General features: G+C 37.4%; 1 protein-coding gene across 1 annotated transcript; it reads left to right on the forward strand.

The window, feature by feature from the left end:
• Positions 1-6,143: 6,143 nt before the first annotated feature.
• On the forward strand, positions 6,144-7,091 carry LOC124092920 (olfactory receptor 5B2-like). Its single transcript, XM_046444847.1, has one exon. It carries the CDS (start codon positions 6,144-6,146, stop codon positions 7,089-7,091), a length of 948 nt encoding a protein of 315 aa, XP_046300803.1.
• Positions 7,092-19,357: the final 12,266 nt, after the last annotated feature.

The raw sequence follows: 19,357 nt of genomic DNA on the forward strand, positions 1-19,357 counted from the left end.
AGGATATTTATAGGCTCTTCATCAAAAGTTTAAGACTTTTTTGATTAAGGCTTTCACAAAAAGAGATATGATTTACATTGCAACCCACCACACACATGTGTACACATGTATACACACACACACACAAAAAAAAAAAACAACAAAACAAAAAACTTTTGTGGAGCCCAGCTTACCCTTTGACTTGAAACTCATCTTTACTGTTTTCTTTTTTATCTTAAATGAGTTAACACAAGCTAACAGGAGAAAGACTGAATACTATCTGCTACATATGTCAGAAATTATTACTAATCACAGCAGTGGTATGTAACTCAATTTTATTTTTTGAAAAACATGATGGTTTTTCCCACTGTATGATTTCACCATTCACTGATGGATCTTGACCTGCTGTTTGTGAAACACTGTGTTTGAACAATCTGTGGTAAATTAATTCTCAAAAACTTACCCCAAACAAGTTAGTGTAAGGTGTACTTACCAATAATTTTGATAAATATAACAACTTATATTAATAATATACTTTGTAATAAAAAGGTGTTTGAGAAATATTCTTTGTGGCTATTTTCCAATAAATTTAAACATATTTCTCTTCTGGTTTCAATATTTTCATTGCTTGTAGTCTCAGAAGAATTTTAAGAAAGCTATTGACATTAATTTATTGAACATATGTGGAATATATTGAATAAAATTATGTTATTGAAGAGTATATTCTTATAAAAATATCAATGAAATGCATATTAATTCTGTTACCCTTGTATATTTCATCTAGAGTCTTAGAGAAATTATCATTGAAGGTGCTAGTTTCATAATGAGGATTGCTTTTTACAGAGTTGCTTTTGTAGAGCAATAAGAACCATTTATTCACTGGTTCATTCATCCAACAACCGTTTACTGATAGTTGGATATGTGCTGTACATTGTGGTAGGCAATGTATACAAAGGTAAATCTGCTAAGGCTTCTCTAGGTTTCAATTTGGTAGGCAATATATATGCAAATATATAAGTATAATAAAGTTTTTTTCCCCAACTGGTAAAGTAGCTACATCTTCATTTTGCAGAGGGAGGAAAATGATCTTCAGAGAATTGGGAACTCATGTTCTAATTATTAAGTGAAAAGGCTAAACTCTGAACCTAAGTGTATAGCCCTTGAGTTTTGTCAAGTTTTTTTTTGCTACCTCAAATTGACTTACAGTTATGGAATTATTTAGTGATCAGTCTCTTTAATTATTGTCTATTATATGCTCAACTGTATAAAAGGAACATTAGGTCATGCAGAAATAAAATTTAAAACAGCATAAATAATTCAGGCATTAAGACTTGAATCTAGATTGATAGGGATTTGAATCTACATGACTTAGGACAGTGTCTGGCAGGCAGGGCCATGTTGTTGATATTATTGTTAGAGTGAAAAAGACATGGTCTCTGGCCTGTATTTACTACCTATTTGGAAGGACACCACTTCAATATTCTTCAGTATTGACTCCTTCCCCTCTACCTTCTCTCAGCTTCCATATCTGCTTCTCAACTCAAGTTTCACTTTCAGCTTTCCTAGTGACTCATTTGGGTCTCTCTCCGGGTGTGACCTAAATGGCGATATGGCCTGGAGTGATTACCCTGGAGGTGGTGACCAGTGGATGGATTTAGGGCATATACTGAAGATGAGTTTTTAAAAGACTGTGCTCATGAATTACATGGGGTGTGTGAGGGAGAGTTAAAGCTCAGAATTTTGGTATCAAGTGATTATTGAAGACTTTATTTAAAGTTTGACCAATATTTAATGTAGATTTTGAAAATCAAGAGCATGATTTCATAATGAGATTGTATAATTGGGTGAAATAATTGGTACAACCTCCAATAGATCCCCCTGCAGAAACAATGCAAAGATGGCATCTCAAAACTTGTAGCTGTTATTATTCCTAAAGCTCAGTCCCAAATTTTCTGTTGCTATTATTTGCAAAAGTGGCATGTTTGCTTAAACAAATTTGAAATTAATTTCTGAAGCTATCCAGATGAGCCCCTTTAGAGATGTGGTTCCAATCATTCTGTTGGGTTTCTTTTTTGTTATTGTCATTTGTTTTTCCCTCCAGTGATTAGATGTCTTGCTAATACCACTGATAATAGTAACATTTATTTAACAATAGCAATACTTATTGTGTGACTAGTGTTGTAAGGGGTTTAAACATGTTGACTGTTCACATTTTCTAAATAGACTTTTGAGGTACTATTATTATGAGTGTTTTTAAAAATTTATGTTTTTATTACTGTATTTTAGTTTTATATAATTGTGGGGTTCATTTAGACATATTCATAAAGATATTTAACATAATTTTCTCCATTTTAATCACTGGTACTCCCCCTCCAGTCCCCTCCTTCTTTCCCTGATCTCCTTCCTTGACTCTATTGGTCTTCCTTCTGTTAGTTTATTTTATAATTGGTGTGTTATAACTATACATAAAGGTAGAATTCATTGTGATGTAGTTATTATACATGTGCATAGCATAATTTGGCCAATTTCATTCAGCAGTTCTTCCCCTTTCCCATCCCTTCTCTGTCTCCCTTGATCCCCTTCCTCTATTCCACTGTTCTTCCCCTTTTCCCCTTTTCCCCATGAGATTCCCCTTTTTAAAGTTTCAGTTAGTGCATACGTAACAGTGGGGTTCATTTTCACATACTCCTACATGCACAGAATATAATTTGCTCCACTTAAGTCCCTAGAATTTCCTCTTTCCCTCCCCTTATTTCCCCCCTGGTTCCCCTTCCTCTTCTGGTCTTCTATTTATTGCCTTTTAAAGAAAATTTGTATTTTATAGATGTACATAAAGGTGAAATTCTGTGTGGGATATTTACATGTATGCACAGCAAACTTTGGTCAATTTCATTTGATGGTTCCTCCCTTTTCCCTATCCCTCCTCTTTCCCCCTCAATCCCCTTCCATTTTCATGAGATTTCTTCCCCGTTTTTCCTGCTTATTTTTCTGTAGCTTCTGCCTAAGAGGAAAACCTTCAACCTTTGATATTCTGAGTCTGGCTTATTTCAGTTGGCATGATGTTCTCCACTTCCATGCATTTACCAGCAATGTAATTTCATTCTATAAGGCTGAGTAAAACTCCTTTGTTTCTTTATCCATTCATCTGCTGAAATGCACCTGGTATGATTCCATAACTTGGCTACTGTGAATTTTGCTGCTGCAATAAATATTGATGTTTCTGTATTACTATAGTATGCTGATTTTTACTTCTTTTGGATAAATCCCAAGAAGTGGGATAGCTGGATCAAATGGTGATTCTATTCCTAGTTTTTTGAGGAATATTATATATATATATATATATATATATATATATATATATATATAATATTTATTTATTTCCAGAGTGGTTATACTAATCTGAAGTCCCACCAACGATGTATGAGTATACTTGTTCCCCACATCCTCACCAGTGTTTATCATTATTTGTATTCTTGATGACTGCCATTTTAACTGGAGTGAGATGAAATATCATTGTAGTTTTAATTTGCATTTCCCGGATTGTCAAGGATGTTGAATGCTTTTAAATTTATTTGTTGGCCATTTGTTTTTCTTCTTTTGGGAAATGTCTGTTCAATTCTTTTACCTATTTATTGATAGGATTATTTGTTTTTCAGTGTTAAGTTCTTTGAGATGTACTTTGTATATTCTAGATATTAACCCCATTTCAGAGGAGTTTCTGGCAAAGATTTTTTCCTATCCTGTGGGCTCTCTTTTCATGCTCTTGTTTCCTTTGCTACTGAGAAGGTTTTTAATTTGGAGCCACTCCACTTACTGATTCTTGATTTTATTTTTTGAGCGTTAGGAGTCTTATTCAGGAAGTTGGTGTCCGCACCAATATGTTGGACTGTTGAGATTTTTTTTTATATTGTAGGAGTTGCAAAGTTTCTAGGTCCTTGGTCCACCCTGAATGGATTTTTGTGCAGGGCAAGAGATGAGGATCTAGCTTCATTCTTCCATATAAGGATATCCAGTTTTCCCTGCACCATTTGTTGAAAAGGCATACATTTTCTCCAATGTATGTTTTTGGTACTTTTGTCAAGAATCAGGTAACTATATTTATGTGGATTTATCTTCATGTCTTCTATTCTATTCCATGGGTCTTCATGTCTGTTTTGATGCCAATATCATGCTGCTTTTGTTACTATAGCTTTGTAGTATAATTTTCCCTAAAAATTTTAATACTGTATTTCTAGTTCTTTAAAGAATGTCACTGGTATTTTTATGGGGATCACATAGAATCTGTGCATCAATTTTGGTAACATTACCAATTTGACAATATTAATTCTACCTATCCAAGAACATGAGAGAGATTTCCATTTTCTGAGGCCTTCTTCAGTTTCCTTCTCCAGAGTTCTATAATTTTCATTGTAGAGGTTTTTCACATCCTTGGTTAGATTTATCCCCTAAAATATATTAATAATAAAGTGGACCTCACAGTCATCTACAGAATATTTCATTCATCAACAATTAAATTAACTTTTTTATCAGCTCCCCATAGAACATTCTCCATTTAGACCGTATTTTAAGACACAAAGTAAGTCTTAACAAATACAAAAAATCGAAATAATTCCTTGCATCTTACCATAAAACAATGGTATGAAATTGGAAAACCAATAACAAGATAAAAAACAAAAACCATTTAACAAATGAACATTGAATAATATGCTTTTGAATAATGAATGGGTGATAGAAGAAAACAGGGGAGAAATGAAAAATTTTTAGAAACAATTAAAACAAAGATACATATCAAAATCGATGAGACTTTATGAAGGCAGTTCTAAGAGCAAAATTTATAGCATTGAGTGCTTACATAAAAAAAAAAGAACCAAAAAGATCCCCAATCGATGATCTAATATTCTAACTCAAGATCTAGAAAAGCAAGAGCAAACTAATTCCAGAACAGAAAATAATAATTAAGATGAGGGCCAAAATTAAGGAAGAGAAGGAAATTAAAGATACAAATAGAAAAAAAATTCAACTTATCTCTGTTTTTTAGATGACGTGATCTTATACTTGGATGGCTCAAAAATCTCCACCAGAAGACTTCTAGAGCTGATCAACAAATTCAGCAAATTGGCAGTATATAAGATTGATATAAAAAATCAATAGGTTTCCTTTCTTTAATAAGGAACCTGCTCAGAAAAAAATTTAAAAAACAATTCCATTCACAATAACCTCAATAAACTATTTGGGAATAAATTCTCCCCTTTTTAAACTGTGGCACAGAAACATAGTGACCTGTCCAAGGTCACCCAACCAGTTAGTGGAAATGCCAGGATTTCAATGTAGACAGGTCATGACCAGAGATAATTTATTTTCTTTACCACTACAATATCCTACTCCTCTAAATACTTGTATTGTTTCAAAACACCTTTTAAAATTGCTATAACAATCTTGGAACACAGTAAAAATAGGGAACACAATGATTATTTTATTTTATTTTTTTCAGATGAATACACTTTAAAATAAATAAAATAATTTGGGAGATGAATAAACCCAGACATGGTTATGTTCTTGTCCAGGGGTATAAATAAGGATGAGCATCTTCCTGGATTCTGTGCTTCTTCCCCCAAGCAGGATTCAAGGAGAACAGTGCTCTGAGGAGTGAAGGGGAACTAACCTTTCTTAGACTTCACATAAATCATAGCTGGATGAATGATAGCCTCATTCTTCACTGTACTTCACAACCAAGAAGGCAACAATGTATCACTGTTATCAGACAGTCATCTGACAGGATGTCCAGAAGGACTAAACGAGATAATACTTACTCTTTTCAGACTACCTGGCACCTAGTGTTCAGTTAATATAAATGTTATCTGAATCTGGATTGACAGTGGAAAAGAGTGATTTACAGAGGATGGACAAGCTTTCAACCCAAATGAAAATAATAAGTATTTGAAGACAGACATTTTGTCTGAGTTGGGTCTGGAACTAGCAGACATAGTACAAGTTTCTACAGACTGTCAGACAGAGGTCAGAAGATGCCAGTTTCAGGTTATTGGGATCCTGGCATGCTCATGTCATTGGGGTGACATTAGAGTAATGCTGTGAATCATTTACTGTGCATAAGTAATTTATCCATTTTGCCTTTTTTTTTTTAACCGGTGAATCACAATTTCAAGATGTCATACCTGGAGAACAGTACTAAGGTGAATGAGTTCAGACTCTTGGGATTGACCGACACCCCAGAGCTGCAAGTTCCCCTCTTCATAATGTTCACCCTCATCTATCTCATCACTCTCACTGGGAACCTGGGGATGATCACATTGATCCTGCTGGACTCCCGTCTCCACACCCCCATGTACTTTTTCCTCAGTCACCTCTCCCTGGTGGACTGCGTTTACTCCTCCACCGTGACCCCCAAGGTGATGGCTGGGCTTCTCACAGGGGATAAAGTTATCTCCTACAGCGGATGTGCTGCTCAAATGTTCTTCTTTGTGGCTTTTGCCAGCGTGGACTGCCTCCTGCTGGCTGTGATGGCCTATGACCGTCATGCAGCAGTATGTACACCCTTGCATTACACCACCACCATGACGACCAGTGTGTGTGTCCACATGGCTGTGGCCTGCTACCTCTGGGGCTTTGTCGAATCTGCCTCCTACACTGGGTTCACTTTCTCCCTCTCCTTCTGCCATTCTAATGTGGTCCATCACTTTTTCTGTGATATCCTCCCAATCCTTGCCCTCTCCTGCTCTGATACCTACATAAATGAGACCGTGCTTTACATCTTAACAGCCTTCAATGTCTTTTTTGCCCTGGTGGTTATCCTGACCTCCTATCTGTTCATATTCATTGCTATCCTGAGGATGCGCTCAGCAGAAGGACAGAAGAAAGCCTTCTCCACCTGTGCATCTCACCTCATGGCCGTAACCATATTCTATGGAACCATCATCTTCATGTACTTACAGCCCAGTTCTAGCCATTCCATGGACAATGACCAAATGGCCTCTGTCTTCTATACAATCATAGTTCCCATGTTGAACCCAATCGTCTATAGTTTAAGGAATAAAGAGGTTCATAAGGCTTTCAAGAAAGCCATGGAGAAGATGATGACTCTTTTCCTCACATAATTTTAACTAGGGAGATCATACAATCTGTATGGTTAATCAGTTATCTACTGTTGTGTAACAAAGTGCTCCGAAATTTAGTGGCTTAAAACAATGGCTTATTATTTTTCATGATTCTATGAACAGGGCAGTTTCTTTTCACAGGCTTGCTCATGAGGTTGTGTATGTTCTAGAAGGCCAGCTGAGCTGGAAGGTGCAAGATGGTCTTTTACACATTTCTGGTGTATTGATGCTGGCTACTTGCTAGGTCACCTTAGTTCATGTCTACACAATCTTTTATCTTTCAGAGTCTGGATATACTTTTTTATATGATATTTTCAGGCCAATATTTAAATAGTATGAAGGTGAAACTCAAAGACTTGTTGAAGCCCAAATTCAAAAACTCATACATTTCTTTAGCACACTATAGTGGTCGATGTGAGTCAAAAGTTTGACCCAGATTTGAGTAGGAAGAAAGAGACATCACCTCTTCAGGAAAGGAGATTCAAAGACTTTGTGGCTACAGAGTTAATCCAGCACAGTCAGAAATTAGGTAAACTGTGGTAACAAAAATACAGTGACATAAATCACAAATTATTTCTCAAGTGGCAGTAGCTGACGTAGCAGGGTAAAATGAACTCTCTAGATGGCTATGACCTCTTGCCATGTTTGGATGGAGAATTGAATAGCGTATTGAAATCTTTCTTTATCATAAACACTCGACCTGGAGGAAAGCAGAAGGAGAAAAGATGAAAGAAAAGCAATGTTTTCTCTTTCAAGCGATGTAGTAGCTTTCATGACTTCTGAGCACATTCTATCGTCAAGAATTCATCTATTTGGATGCAACCAGTTGCAAGGCTGACTGCCTTGCTGAAATGCCAATACTCTGGAAGAAAAAGAGGATGAGTTTTTGGAGAAAACTAGTCATCTTCCAAATGATTTGTTCCTGAGTCTGAACTAACGTGTGTTTTTTCCCTTCCTGGAACTTTTTTTCCTAGACCTTGCATTGCTTCTCCAAATAACTTTTTCTTGACCCTTCCATCAAAGATGCTCTCCTAAGTAATCCCTCACCCTCCTCTTTGTCACAAAATTTAAACAAATCTCTGAAATTATATTTCATATTGGCTCAAACACTTAATTTCTATGTCTTGTGAGTCATGTGTAATCATGCATAAATAACCTGTTTGTTTGTGTTTTTGAAAAGCAGAGATTATATAATTTGCTGATGTATTAGCTACAAGTGTGGAAAAATAGTAGCTCAGTTGCCTAAACAATTAGAAAGCCACATGACCACTATGTGAGATGTGAGATTGTGATAGTAGAAGGTTTGCTGTGGGAGGAGGACGTGAGTCTCCTTTGGGTGCTTTCTTATCTTGAAGTGTCTGTTCAATACTACAGGAGAAGTTTAAAACTGCAATGAAGAAATAAATTTGGGAGTTATTAGCATGTAGGTGGTATTTACTGCCACAAGAATGAGTGCTCTCCATGAGGGGACACAGGCAGAGAGGTGGCTCAAGGGCTGAGACCTGAAGAGCTTTCTCAATAAGATGAGATGGTCTTAAACTTCCATTAAAGAAGAATACTTCAAGCATCCCTATTTTGGTAGAGTCATACTGGAACAAGAACTACAAAAATTTAGGGTGTTGCCTTCACAGTCAGGTGTTACCAACCACCAGACTCAGAATTTTTGAAGGAGCTAGGAACTACAAGTAAAGCAAATTTAAATCTGGAAGGAACATTCAGGATCATCTAATTGGACATTTCACTCCTATAAATGAGAAAAATGTGTTCCCACTGGCCACTGGCTGATTACCTGGGGCTCTTTGAGCTCTACGATACATACCAAGTACATCTTCCAATTTCCCATGGGTGTCCATCCATTATTTTTTTTTTTATAAAAATGTCTACTCTGGAGGACAACCACTCCATTCACAATATCTTCAAAAAAAAAAAATACTTGGGAATCAACCTAACAAAAGAGGTGAAAGACTTATACAACGAAAACTACAGAACCCTAAAGAGAGAAATAGAAGAAGATCTTAGAAGATATACCCTGTTCATGGATAGGCAGAACTAACATCATCAAAATGGCGATATTACCAAAAGTTCTCTATAGGTTTAATGCAATGCCAATCAAAATCCCAACGGCATTTCTTGTAGAAATAGAGAAAGCAATCATGAAATTCATATGGAAAAATAAAAGACCCAGAATAGCAAAAACAATGCTAAGAAGGAAGTGTGAATCAGGAGGTATAGTGATACCAGACTTCAAACTATACTACAGAGCAATAGTAACAAAAACAGCATGGTACTGGTACCAAAACAGGCGCGTGGACCAATGGTACAGAATAGAGGACACAGAAACCAATCCACAAAATTACAACTATCTTATATTTGATAAAGGGGCTAAAAGCATGCAATGGAGGAAGGATAGCATCTTCAACAAATGGTGCTGGGAAAACTGGAAATCCATATGCAACAAAATGAAACTGAATCCCTTTCTCTCGCCATGCACAAAAGTGAATTCAAAATGGATCAAGGAGCTTGATATCAAATCAGAGACACGCCGTCTGATAGAAGAAAAAGTTGGCTACGATCTACATACTGTGGGGTCGGGCTCCAAATTCCTCAATAGGACACCCATAGCACAAAAGTTAATAACTAGAATCAACAAATGGGACTTACTCAAACTAAAAAGTTTTTTTCTCAGCTAAAGAAACAATAAGAGAGGTAAATAGGGAGCCTACATCCTGGGAACAAATCTTTACTCCTCACACTTCAGATAGAGCCCTAATATCCAGAGTATACAAAGAACTCCAAAAATTAGACAATAAGATAACAAACAACCCAATCAACAAATGGGCCAAGGACCTGAACAGACACTTCTCAGAGGAGGACATACAATCAATCAACAAGTACATGAAAAAATGCTCACCATCTCTAGCAGTCAGAGAAATGCAAATCAAAACCACCCTAAGATACCATCTCACTCCAGTAAGATTGGCAGCCATTATGAAGTCAAACAACAACAAGTGCTAGCGAGGATGTGGGGAAAAGGGTACACTTGTACATTGCTGGTGGGACTGCAGATTGGTGCAGCCAATTTGGAAAGCAGTATGGAGATTTCTTGGAAAGCTGGGAATGGAGCCACCATTTGACCCAGCTATTCCCCTTCTCGGTCTATTCCCTAAAGACCTAAAAAGAGCATGCTACAGGGACACTGCTACATCGATGTTCATAGCAGCTCAATTCACAATTGCAAGACTGTGGAACCAACCCAGATGCCCTTCAATAGACGAATGGATTAAAAAAAATGTGGCATTTATACACAATGGAGTATTACTCTGCATTAAAAAATGACAAAATCATAGAATTTGCAGGGAAATGGATGGCACTAGAGCAGATTATGCTAAGTGAAGCTAGCCAATCCCTAAAAAACAAATGCCAAATGTCTTCTTTGATATAAGGAGAGTAACTAAGAACAGAGTAGGGACGAAGAGCATGAGAAGAAGATTAACATTAAACAGAGATGAGAGGTGGGAGGGAAAGGGAGAGAAAAGGGAAATTGCATGGAAATGGAAGGAGACCCTCAGGGTTATACAAAATTTCATACAAGAGGAAGTGAGGGGAAAGGGAAAAATAATACAAGGGGGAGAAATGAAGGTCAGTAGAGGGGGTAGAGAGAGAAGAGGGGAGGGGAGGGGAGGGGAGGGGGGATAGTAGAGGATAGGAAAGGTAGCAGAACACGACAGTCACTAGTATGGCAATATGTAAATCAATGGATGTGTAATTGATGTGATTCTGCAATCTGTATATGGGCTAAAAATGGGAGTTCATAACCCACTTGAAGCAAAGTGTGAAAGATGATATATCAAGAACTATGTAATGTTTTGAACAACCAACAATAAAAAAAAAATGTCTACTCTGGCATCTCATGTGCCCCAATATACTTCTAAATGATATTGTCTTCACTTACCCAGTGATGAGGAATTTGCTTATGGTCATACAACTCTCCAGTGGAAATTTATGAGTAGAACCCAAGTAGCTGGACTGACTCTTACAATTCCATCTTTGTTGATACATTATTGAATCGAATGGAGGAAATAAGCCTGTCCATTCTCCATTCATTCATTGTGGACCCTAAAATGCATCCAATTACACTGGTCCCCACTTATCCATGGTTTTTCTTTCTATAGTAAGTAGCCTGCAGTCAATCCTAGTTTGAAAATATTGAATGGAAAATTATAGAAGTCAAAACAATCCATGTTTTTTATTGCATGCCATTCTGAATAGCATGATGAAATTGCATGTTGTCCTGCTCCATCTCCCTAAGGACATGGATCATCTGTTTGTCCAACTTAATCATTCTGTATACACTACTTGTTTACTAGTCACTCAGTGGTCTTTGTGGTTTTCAGATCAACTGTTATAGTATCACAGTGCTTGTTCATGTAACCCTAATTATCCTGAGTAGTTGGCACTACACGTGCATGCCACCTTACCCAGCATGGACCAGACTCTTAGTGATGTCTCCTTTGATATCACCACTTTGCTATTTCAAAGGCATCTCAAATACACCAGTTCAAAAGAACTCTCATTGTTTGTCCTCTTAGCCTATTTCTTCTGAGTCATTTCTGTAAATGACTCAGTGAATGGCAGCAACACCAACCCAATGATACTGAATTATTCTTGAGTGCTTCCTTTTCCATACTTACTGCATTCTGTCCATCAGCATTGTTAGATATGGAAAATGACAAACCCCAAAATATGTGGCCCAGGGAGAAGGAAAGAGGGAGAAAGCAATACATGAATCCTTTCCTAATACATTCTTTCCCAGTGACAAGACAGGCTCTGGAAGGAGATATCCATCAAGTCTGAAATGGCAGCTTCTGTGAAGAGGCCAAAGCATTGATCCCACCCTAAACAAATTCTTTCCCCTCTGCTGACCACTGCCCCACCTCACATCATCCATCTGGCCTAGTAAAGATTAATCCCAGATACTGACCACTGACCCCCACACCCACTGACCTTACACCCTCCATCTGGCTCAGTAAAGATAGCCCAAACTGACATGCTCATTAATGGAGACACCTCTCAGTGTGACCTATACAAGCCTAAACTCCCCCTTTTTCCAGTGGCTCATTTTCCACCAGGAAAGTAGGTCTTTCAGAGGCATCACTCGGTTCCTGAACAAAAGCTGTGCTGATACGTGAAGTTTGCATCCGGCCTGGTCCTTTTGTGCTAACAAGCATATTCTTTATATTGTGCCTGCATGTACTCAACTGTCATTAGTGTGTCCTCGTTCTTCATTTTCAGTGCTATGCACCTAGTCCCAGCAACTGTCCCATCACCTGCATCTCTACCATAACCTCCAGCAAACTTGTCTTTTTGCCTCTTTTGTGTTTTTCTTTTTCAGTATTAAGGATTGGACCTGGGTCTCAAGAATGGTGGACAAGCACTCTACCACTGAGCGATACCCCAGCCCCACCCCTTGCTTTTGTGCTCCAGTACCCATGGCCTTCATCAGTTCAGTGAGCCCCTCAATTTCTTCTACCCAGAAGACTTCTTCTCTTGCTATTCTCCTGCCTGGAAAGCGCTTTTTGTGGCCCTTGATGTTACCAGCTTAGCTTCATTTTTCAGGTGTCACCTTAAATCCATTGCTGTTGGATTTTACTTTTGTAAACAGTTTTTGCTTTATTCTTTTATCCAAGATTGCTTTGGCTATTCAGGGTAGTTTGAGGTTTCAATCAAATTGTAGATTTGTTTTTTCTGTGTTTGTAAAAATGTCATTAGAATTGTGATAGGGATTCCATTCAATCAGTAGATTCCTTTGGGTAGCATGGGTGTTTCAACAATATGAACTTCTCTAATTCATGTTTAAATATTCAGTATTCAAAATTCCAATTTACTTGTGTCCTCCTCAATTTTGTCATCAATGTTTTATGGTTTTATAGTTTTCAGTGTATAGATCTTTCACCTCCCGAGTTCAATTTATGCCTAAATATTTTTGTAGCTATTGTAGAAGGGATTATTTTCTGGATTTATTCTTTATGTGGTTTGTTTCTAATGTAGAGAGCTATTATTGCTTTTTGTACATTGATTTTGTATCCTACAGCTTAATTTAATTTATTTATTAGTCCTAACATTTTTAATTGGGTCTTTAAAATGATTATGTTATCTGCAAACAGGGAAAATGCCATTTCCTTATTTCTCACTTGGATGCCTTTTATATCTTTCTGCTGCTGAATTGCTCTGAGTACCATATTGTTTCCAGTACCATATTGAAAAGAAATGAAAAGCATAGACATCCTCATCTCATTTTTGAACTAAGAGTAAAAACTTTTAACTTTCATCATTGAGTAGGATGTTAGCTGTGAGTTGTCACAAATGGTTTTTGTTGTGTTTTTAAGCCTAATTTGTTGAGAGTTTTGTTCATAAAATTATTGAATTAAGTTAAATGCTTTTCCCCCCAGAATCTATGGAAATGACAATATATTTTTCATTCCATTATGAATGTTGAGCTATCCTTGCATCCCAGGGGAAAATTCCCACTAGGTTATGGTGCATGATCCTTACCATGTGCTTTTGAACTCAGTTTGTTAGCATTCTGTGGAAGATTTTTGTGCCTGTCTTCATCAGGTATACTAGTTTGTAATGTTTTTTTCCTGTAGTATCCTTTTCTGGTTTTGATAACAAGGTAATGTCAGCTTCATAAAAAGAGTTTGGAAGCATTATCTCTTCTTCAATTTTTTTATTGGTTGCTCAAAACATTACAAAGCTCTTGACATATCATATTTCATACATTTGATTCAAGTGGGTTATGAACTCCCATTTTTACCACGTGTATAGATTGCAGGATCACATTGGTTACACATCCACGTTTATACATACTGCTGTACTAGTGTCTGTTGTATTCTGCTGCCTTTCCTATCCCCTTCCTATCCCCCTCCCCTCCCCTCCCCTCCTATCTTCTCTCTCTACCCCATCTACTGTAACTCATTTTTCTCTCTTTTTTTTGAAGATGTTTAAGAAGTATTGAGATTATTTCTCCTTTAAAAGTTCAGAAGAATTAAACAGTGAAAGAATTGATCCTTAGATTTTGGATAGATTTTCTAAAAATCTATTGATTCAATCTCTTTTATCCTTATGGGTTAGTTCAGATTTTATATTTCTTCATGATTCAGGCTTCAAAGATTGCGTGTTCCTAGGATTTACCCATTTATTATGAATCATGTAGTTTGCTCTTTTTTTTTAAAAAAATATTCTATTTGTTATACATGACAGCAGAATACATTTTGACATATTGTACACAAACGAAGCCCAACTTCTCATTCAACAGGCTGTACATGATGCAGAGTCACACCGGTTGTGCAATCATACATGAATATAGGGTAACAGTGTCCATCTCATTCTACCATCTTTCCCATCCCCAACCTTACCTTCATTCCCCTTTGTCTAATTTTAAGTTACTTCATTCTTCTCTAGCACACTCCCTCCCTCAGCATCCATATATCAGAGAAAACATTTGGACTTTGGTTTTTTGGGATTGGCTTATTTTGCTTAGCATGATATTCTCCAGCTCCATCCATTTACTGGCAAAAGCCATAATTTCATTCTTCTTTAAGGCTGAGTAATATTCCATTGTGTATATAGGCCACATTTTCCTTATCCGTTCATCTTTTGAAGGGCATCTAGTTTAGTTCCATAATTTAGCTATTGTGAATTGAGCTGCTATAAATATTGATGTGGCTGCATCACTGTAGTATGCTATTGTAAGTCTTTGGGGTATAAACCAAGGAGTGGATAGCTGGGTCAAATGGTGGTTCCATTCCAGTTTTCTGAGGAATCTCCATACTGCTTTCCATAGTGGTTGCACCAATTTTCAGTCCCACCACCAATGTATGAGTGCACTTTTTTCTCCCACATCCTCACCAACACTTATTATTGCTTGAATTCTTTTTAATTGCCATTCTGACTGGAGTGAGATGAAATCTGTTTTGATTTGTTTTTCTCTAATTGCTAGAGATGTGGAACATTTTTTCATATATTTGTTGATTGATCGTATTTCTTCTGTGAAGTGTTCTTAGTGCCTACTGGATGCCAGCAGTCCAGCCTTTTTTACGTGTAACAAAAAACTTCTGCAGATATTGCTACATGGTGCCTAGAAGGACAAATCCACTTCTGTTTGAGAACCTCTGTTCTAAATAATTGGAATATTAAAAACAGTGCTGTTAAAATGACTGTTTAGTTGAGTACTTTCTTAATCCATTTGTGGGTTATAACAGTATGTCTGAGACTAAGTAATTTATGAAGAACAAAATTTTATTTTCTCACAGATGCAGAGGCTGTGAAGTCCAAGTTCAAGACACCAGTGAGTTTGGCTGTTTGGCAAGGCCTATGTCTTTTGGAGAGGAGGAACACTGTATTCACATTATGGAAGGTGAAGGGCAAAGTTGACAAATGCTGTGTGGACCCTCTTTGTAAGGGTCTTAATTTCATCCACGATAGAGGAACGCTCCTGATATAATTGTATCTTCAAGGTCCTACTCTTGATACTATCACATTGGTGACATCTGAGTTTTGGAGGGGACATATTAACATCACAGTACTCATTCATAACCACCCCCACATTCATGTCCTTTTCACATATAAAATATATTCATTCCATTTCAATGTCCCTAAGTAGTCTTACTCATTCCAGCAGCAACTTGAAAATCTAAAGTCGAGAGTCTCATCGAAATCAGATATGGGTAAGACTCAAGGCACAATTTATTATGGGGCAAATTCACCCTTCAGCTGTGGTCCTGTGAAGTTAAACAAGTTATATTCTTTGAAACTACAGTGATGGGACAGCTGTAGGATAGACATTCCCACTCCAAAGGTGAAAAATAGTCATGACAACAGGAATAGCAGATTCCAAGTCAGAACAAAATTCAACAACACAAACATTAAATCTCAAGTCTCCCATTGATCCTACGTGTCCTAAGTCCCACCATCTGGACACACTGGGATGGGGGTTGGGTTCCCAAGACCCTAAAGAGCCCATTTCTCCCATTCCCTGGAGTTCCATTGGAGCCCCCAAGGCCTCATTACTTTGCTGGGTCTAGCCCACACAGCAGCTCTCCAGGAGTGGTGTTCGATGCCCTCAGTGACTCTCCCAGGCTACATTTGCACTCTTGGCTGTATGGGTCTGGGACACTGGGGATAGACCTACCACGGTGGTTCTGCTGAGTCATGGTAGCCCTGACAGGGCCTCTGCAGCTGCTCTGCCTCTGTGGCAAGTGATGGTCTCTGAAATCAAAGTGGAGGTGGTGCTGACTTCACAGCTCATGCACTCTGTGTTCTTGCAGAATTTGCACCACATGGATGCTGATGACCGTCACTGCTTTTACTCCTAGAAGCAGGGTCCTGAATTGCGTCTGGTCCTGCCTGAGCCACAGCTGGGGCAGCCAAAGAGTGCATCTACGGAATGTGGAGGCAGAGACTTTTCAGATCTTCCTGGGCAGCAAGGTTATGTGAGCATGGTTGACCTGCCTCAAAACAGTTGTGCCCCAAAGGTCTTGGCACTGTAGGTCTGTGATGGGTGTGGTAGCCTCCATGAGTTTAAAAATGTTTTCAGGATCAAGGTCCCATTACCTTGCTGAATGGCATCTGACTTCCTCCTGGCAATACTAATCTCCCTGTCAAATCGTCTCTGGGCTACACTCTTGATTTCTTCCTAAGCATGCTTTTAAAATTCTTTACATGAATAGTCAGAGACTTTCCCAAATCTCTACATTCTGATTCCCTTTTCATTATAAATTCCATCTTTACATATTTATTTCTTTATATATTTTTCCATGAGCAGTTTAGAGAAGACATGCAGTATCCCAAACACTTCATTACTTAACTTTTTCTACTGCCAAGTACTCTAGTTCATTATTCTATCCTTCCTACTCCTGTTTCAACCTCTGGTAATCACTATTATATATTCTGGTTGACTGTTTTCTTTGGGAGTGGGTACCAGGGATTGAACTCAGGGGCATTTATTTTGTATTTTATTAGAGAGAGGGTCTCACTGAGTTGCTTAGCACCTCACCCTTGCTGAGACTGACTTTGAACTTGTGATTCTCCTGTCTCAGTCTCCTGAGCTGTTAGGATTACAGGCATGAGCCATTGTGCTCTGCTCTGGTTGAATTTTTAAACATCCATATAGAATCCATATAAAACATGAAGAATTTGTCTTTCCATTTCAGACTTATTTCATTTAACATGATGAGCTCCAGTTTCATCTATTTTGCACAAAACAATAGGGTGTCATTCTTTTTATGGCTGAATAGTATTCCACGTGCATATATAGAAGCTCTTTAAAATTCATTTATCCATTGATGAGCATCAAGGTTAATCCCATAACTTACTTATTGGGAATAAACATGGGATGCAGATATCCCTGTGATATGCTGATGCAATTTCTTGGATATTTCAGAGCTTTGCAATACCAACTTGCCTATATCACTCCACAGATATAAAATTTTGTCCTCTTCCACTTTCCCCAGAGTACCATGCCTTAGGCATCTGTGATTTAACCTTTCCTAATTTTCCACTAATATCAATGGAAGTTCCTTAAGCAGCACAAATTCCTTGAAGCCTGAAGATATTTCACCCAGAATCTTAATTCTGTCAGGAATATACTTTCTCTACTCTAGCAGGTAGGGCTAAAGGTTAGTAAAGATATAAAAGAATTAAAATTATCATGTGTTATCAGTGGAATGTAAAATGGTACCTCTTTAAAAATAGTATTTGCAATGTTTTGTAATGTTAAACATAAACTTACCATGTCAGCCCACAATCCCACTTTAGTGTACTTACTTTAGTAAAGTGTAAACCAGTGTTCATATGCAAACCTGTATATTCATAGCAGATTTAACTTTTTTGTTTTCTTTTTTTTTCATTTGTTCTAATTATTTATACATGACAGCAGAATGCATTTTGGCACATTGTATACACAAATGCACCACAACTTCTTATTCCTCTGGCTGTACACTCTGTAGAGTCACACCAGTCCTGCAACCAGACATGTACATAGGGTAATAATGTTTGTCTCATTACACCCTCCTTCCCAACCCTAACCCCTTCCCTCCCCCCATTCCCCTCTGCTCAATCCAAAGTTCCTCCATTCTTCCCTAGCCCCCCTTCCCATTTAGGATCATAATCCACACATCAGAGAAAACATTTGGCCTTTGGTTTTGGAGGATTGATTATTTTACTAAGAATGCTATTTTCCTGCTCCATCCATTTATTTGCAAATGCTATCATTTCACCCTTCTTTAAGGCTGACTAATATTCCATTGTGTGTATATACCACATTTTCTTTATCCATTTATGTGTTGAAAGACATCTAGGTTGGTTTCATAATTTAGCTATTGTGAATGGAGCCACTATAAACATTGATGTGGCTACATCACTGTAGTATGCTGATTGTAAGTCCTTTGGGTATAAACAAGAAATGGGATAGCTGGTCAAATGGTAGTTCTATTCCAAGTTTTCTGAGGAATCTCCTTATGGCTTCCTATAGTGGTTGCACCAATTTGCAGTTCCACCAGCAATATATGAGTGTGCCTTTTTCCCCACATCCTCACCAACACTTATTGTTGTTTGTATTCTTGATAGCTGCCATTCTGATGGTGTGAGATGAAATCTTAGAGTATTTTTGATTTGCATTTCTCTAATTTTCAGAGATGTTGAATATTTCTTCATATATTTGTTGATTGATTGTATTCATTTTTCTGTGTAGTGTTAATTATAATTAATAAAAGCTAGCAATAAAAATCTGCCTAGATCTATATAATTCTACTCGACGAGGAAAAGGAACAAACCACCTATAAATGAAACAAATAGATACTCACTTATACATTTTACTAGGGAAAAGAAGCTAGACTCAAGAGGGTGTATTCCATTGTATATTCTATTTATCTGATTTTTTTTTCTCTCTCTCTTGCAAAGGAAAGATCTATATGGACAAAACCAGTAGATTCTAGGAGCTAATGGTGACAGGATGGTTGGATTATGAAAGAATAAAGAAATTTTTTAGACTGATGGGACTGTTCTTTATTTTGAATGTGGTAGTGGGGACATGATCATATACACACATTTGTCCACACTCAGAACTGTACCCTCAAATACAGAATTTTTACTGTACACAAATTATGCCCCAATTAAACCAAAACAAACCCACAGATACATTTGTGTGCTCACTCAATAGGTCAAGCTGGGTGCCACAGGCAGTTTAATTGGGCTTCTTTAAATAAGTG

The sequence above is a fragment of the Marmota monax genome, unplaced genomic scaffold (genome assembly GCF_021218885.2).
Source record: "Marmota monax isolate L192 unplaced genomic scaffold, Marmota_monax_Labrador192_F-V1.1 WCK01_AAM20220418_F8-fsc00038, whole genome shotgun sequence".
Lineage (NCBI taxonomy): Eukaryota > Metazoa > Chordata > Mammalia > Rodentia > Sciuridae > Marmota > Marmota monax.

What these genes read in the sequence shown, in the direction of transcription:
- LOC124092920 (XM_046444847.1), top strand. Translation starts at nt 6,144, where the DNA reads ATGTCATACCTGGAGAACAGTACTAAGGTGAATGAGTTCAGACTCTTG.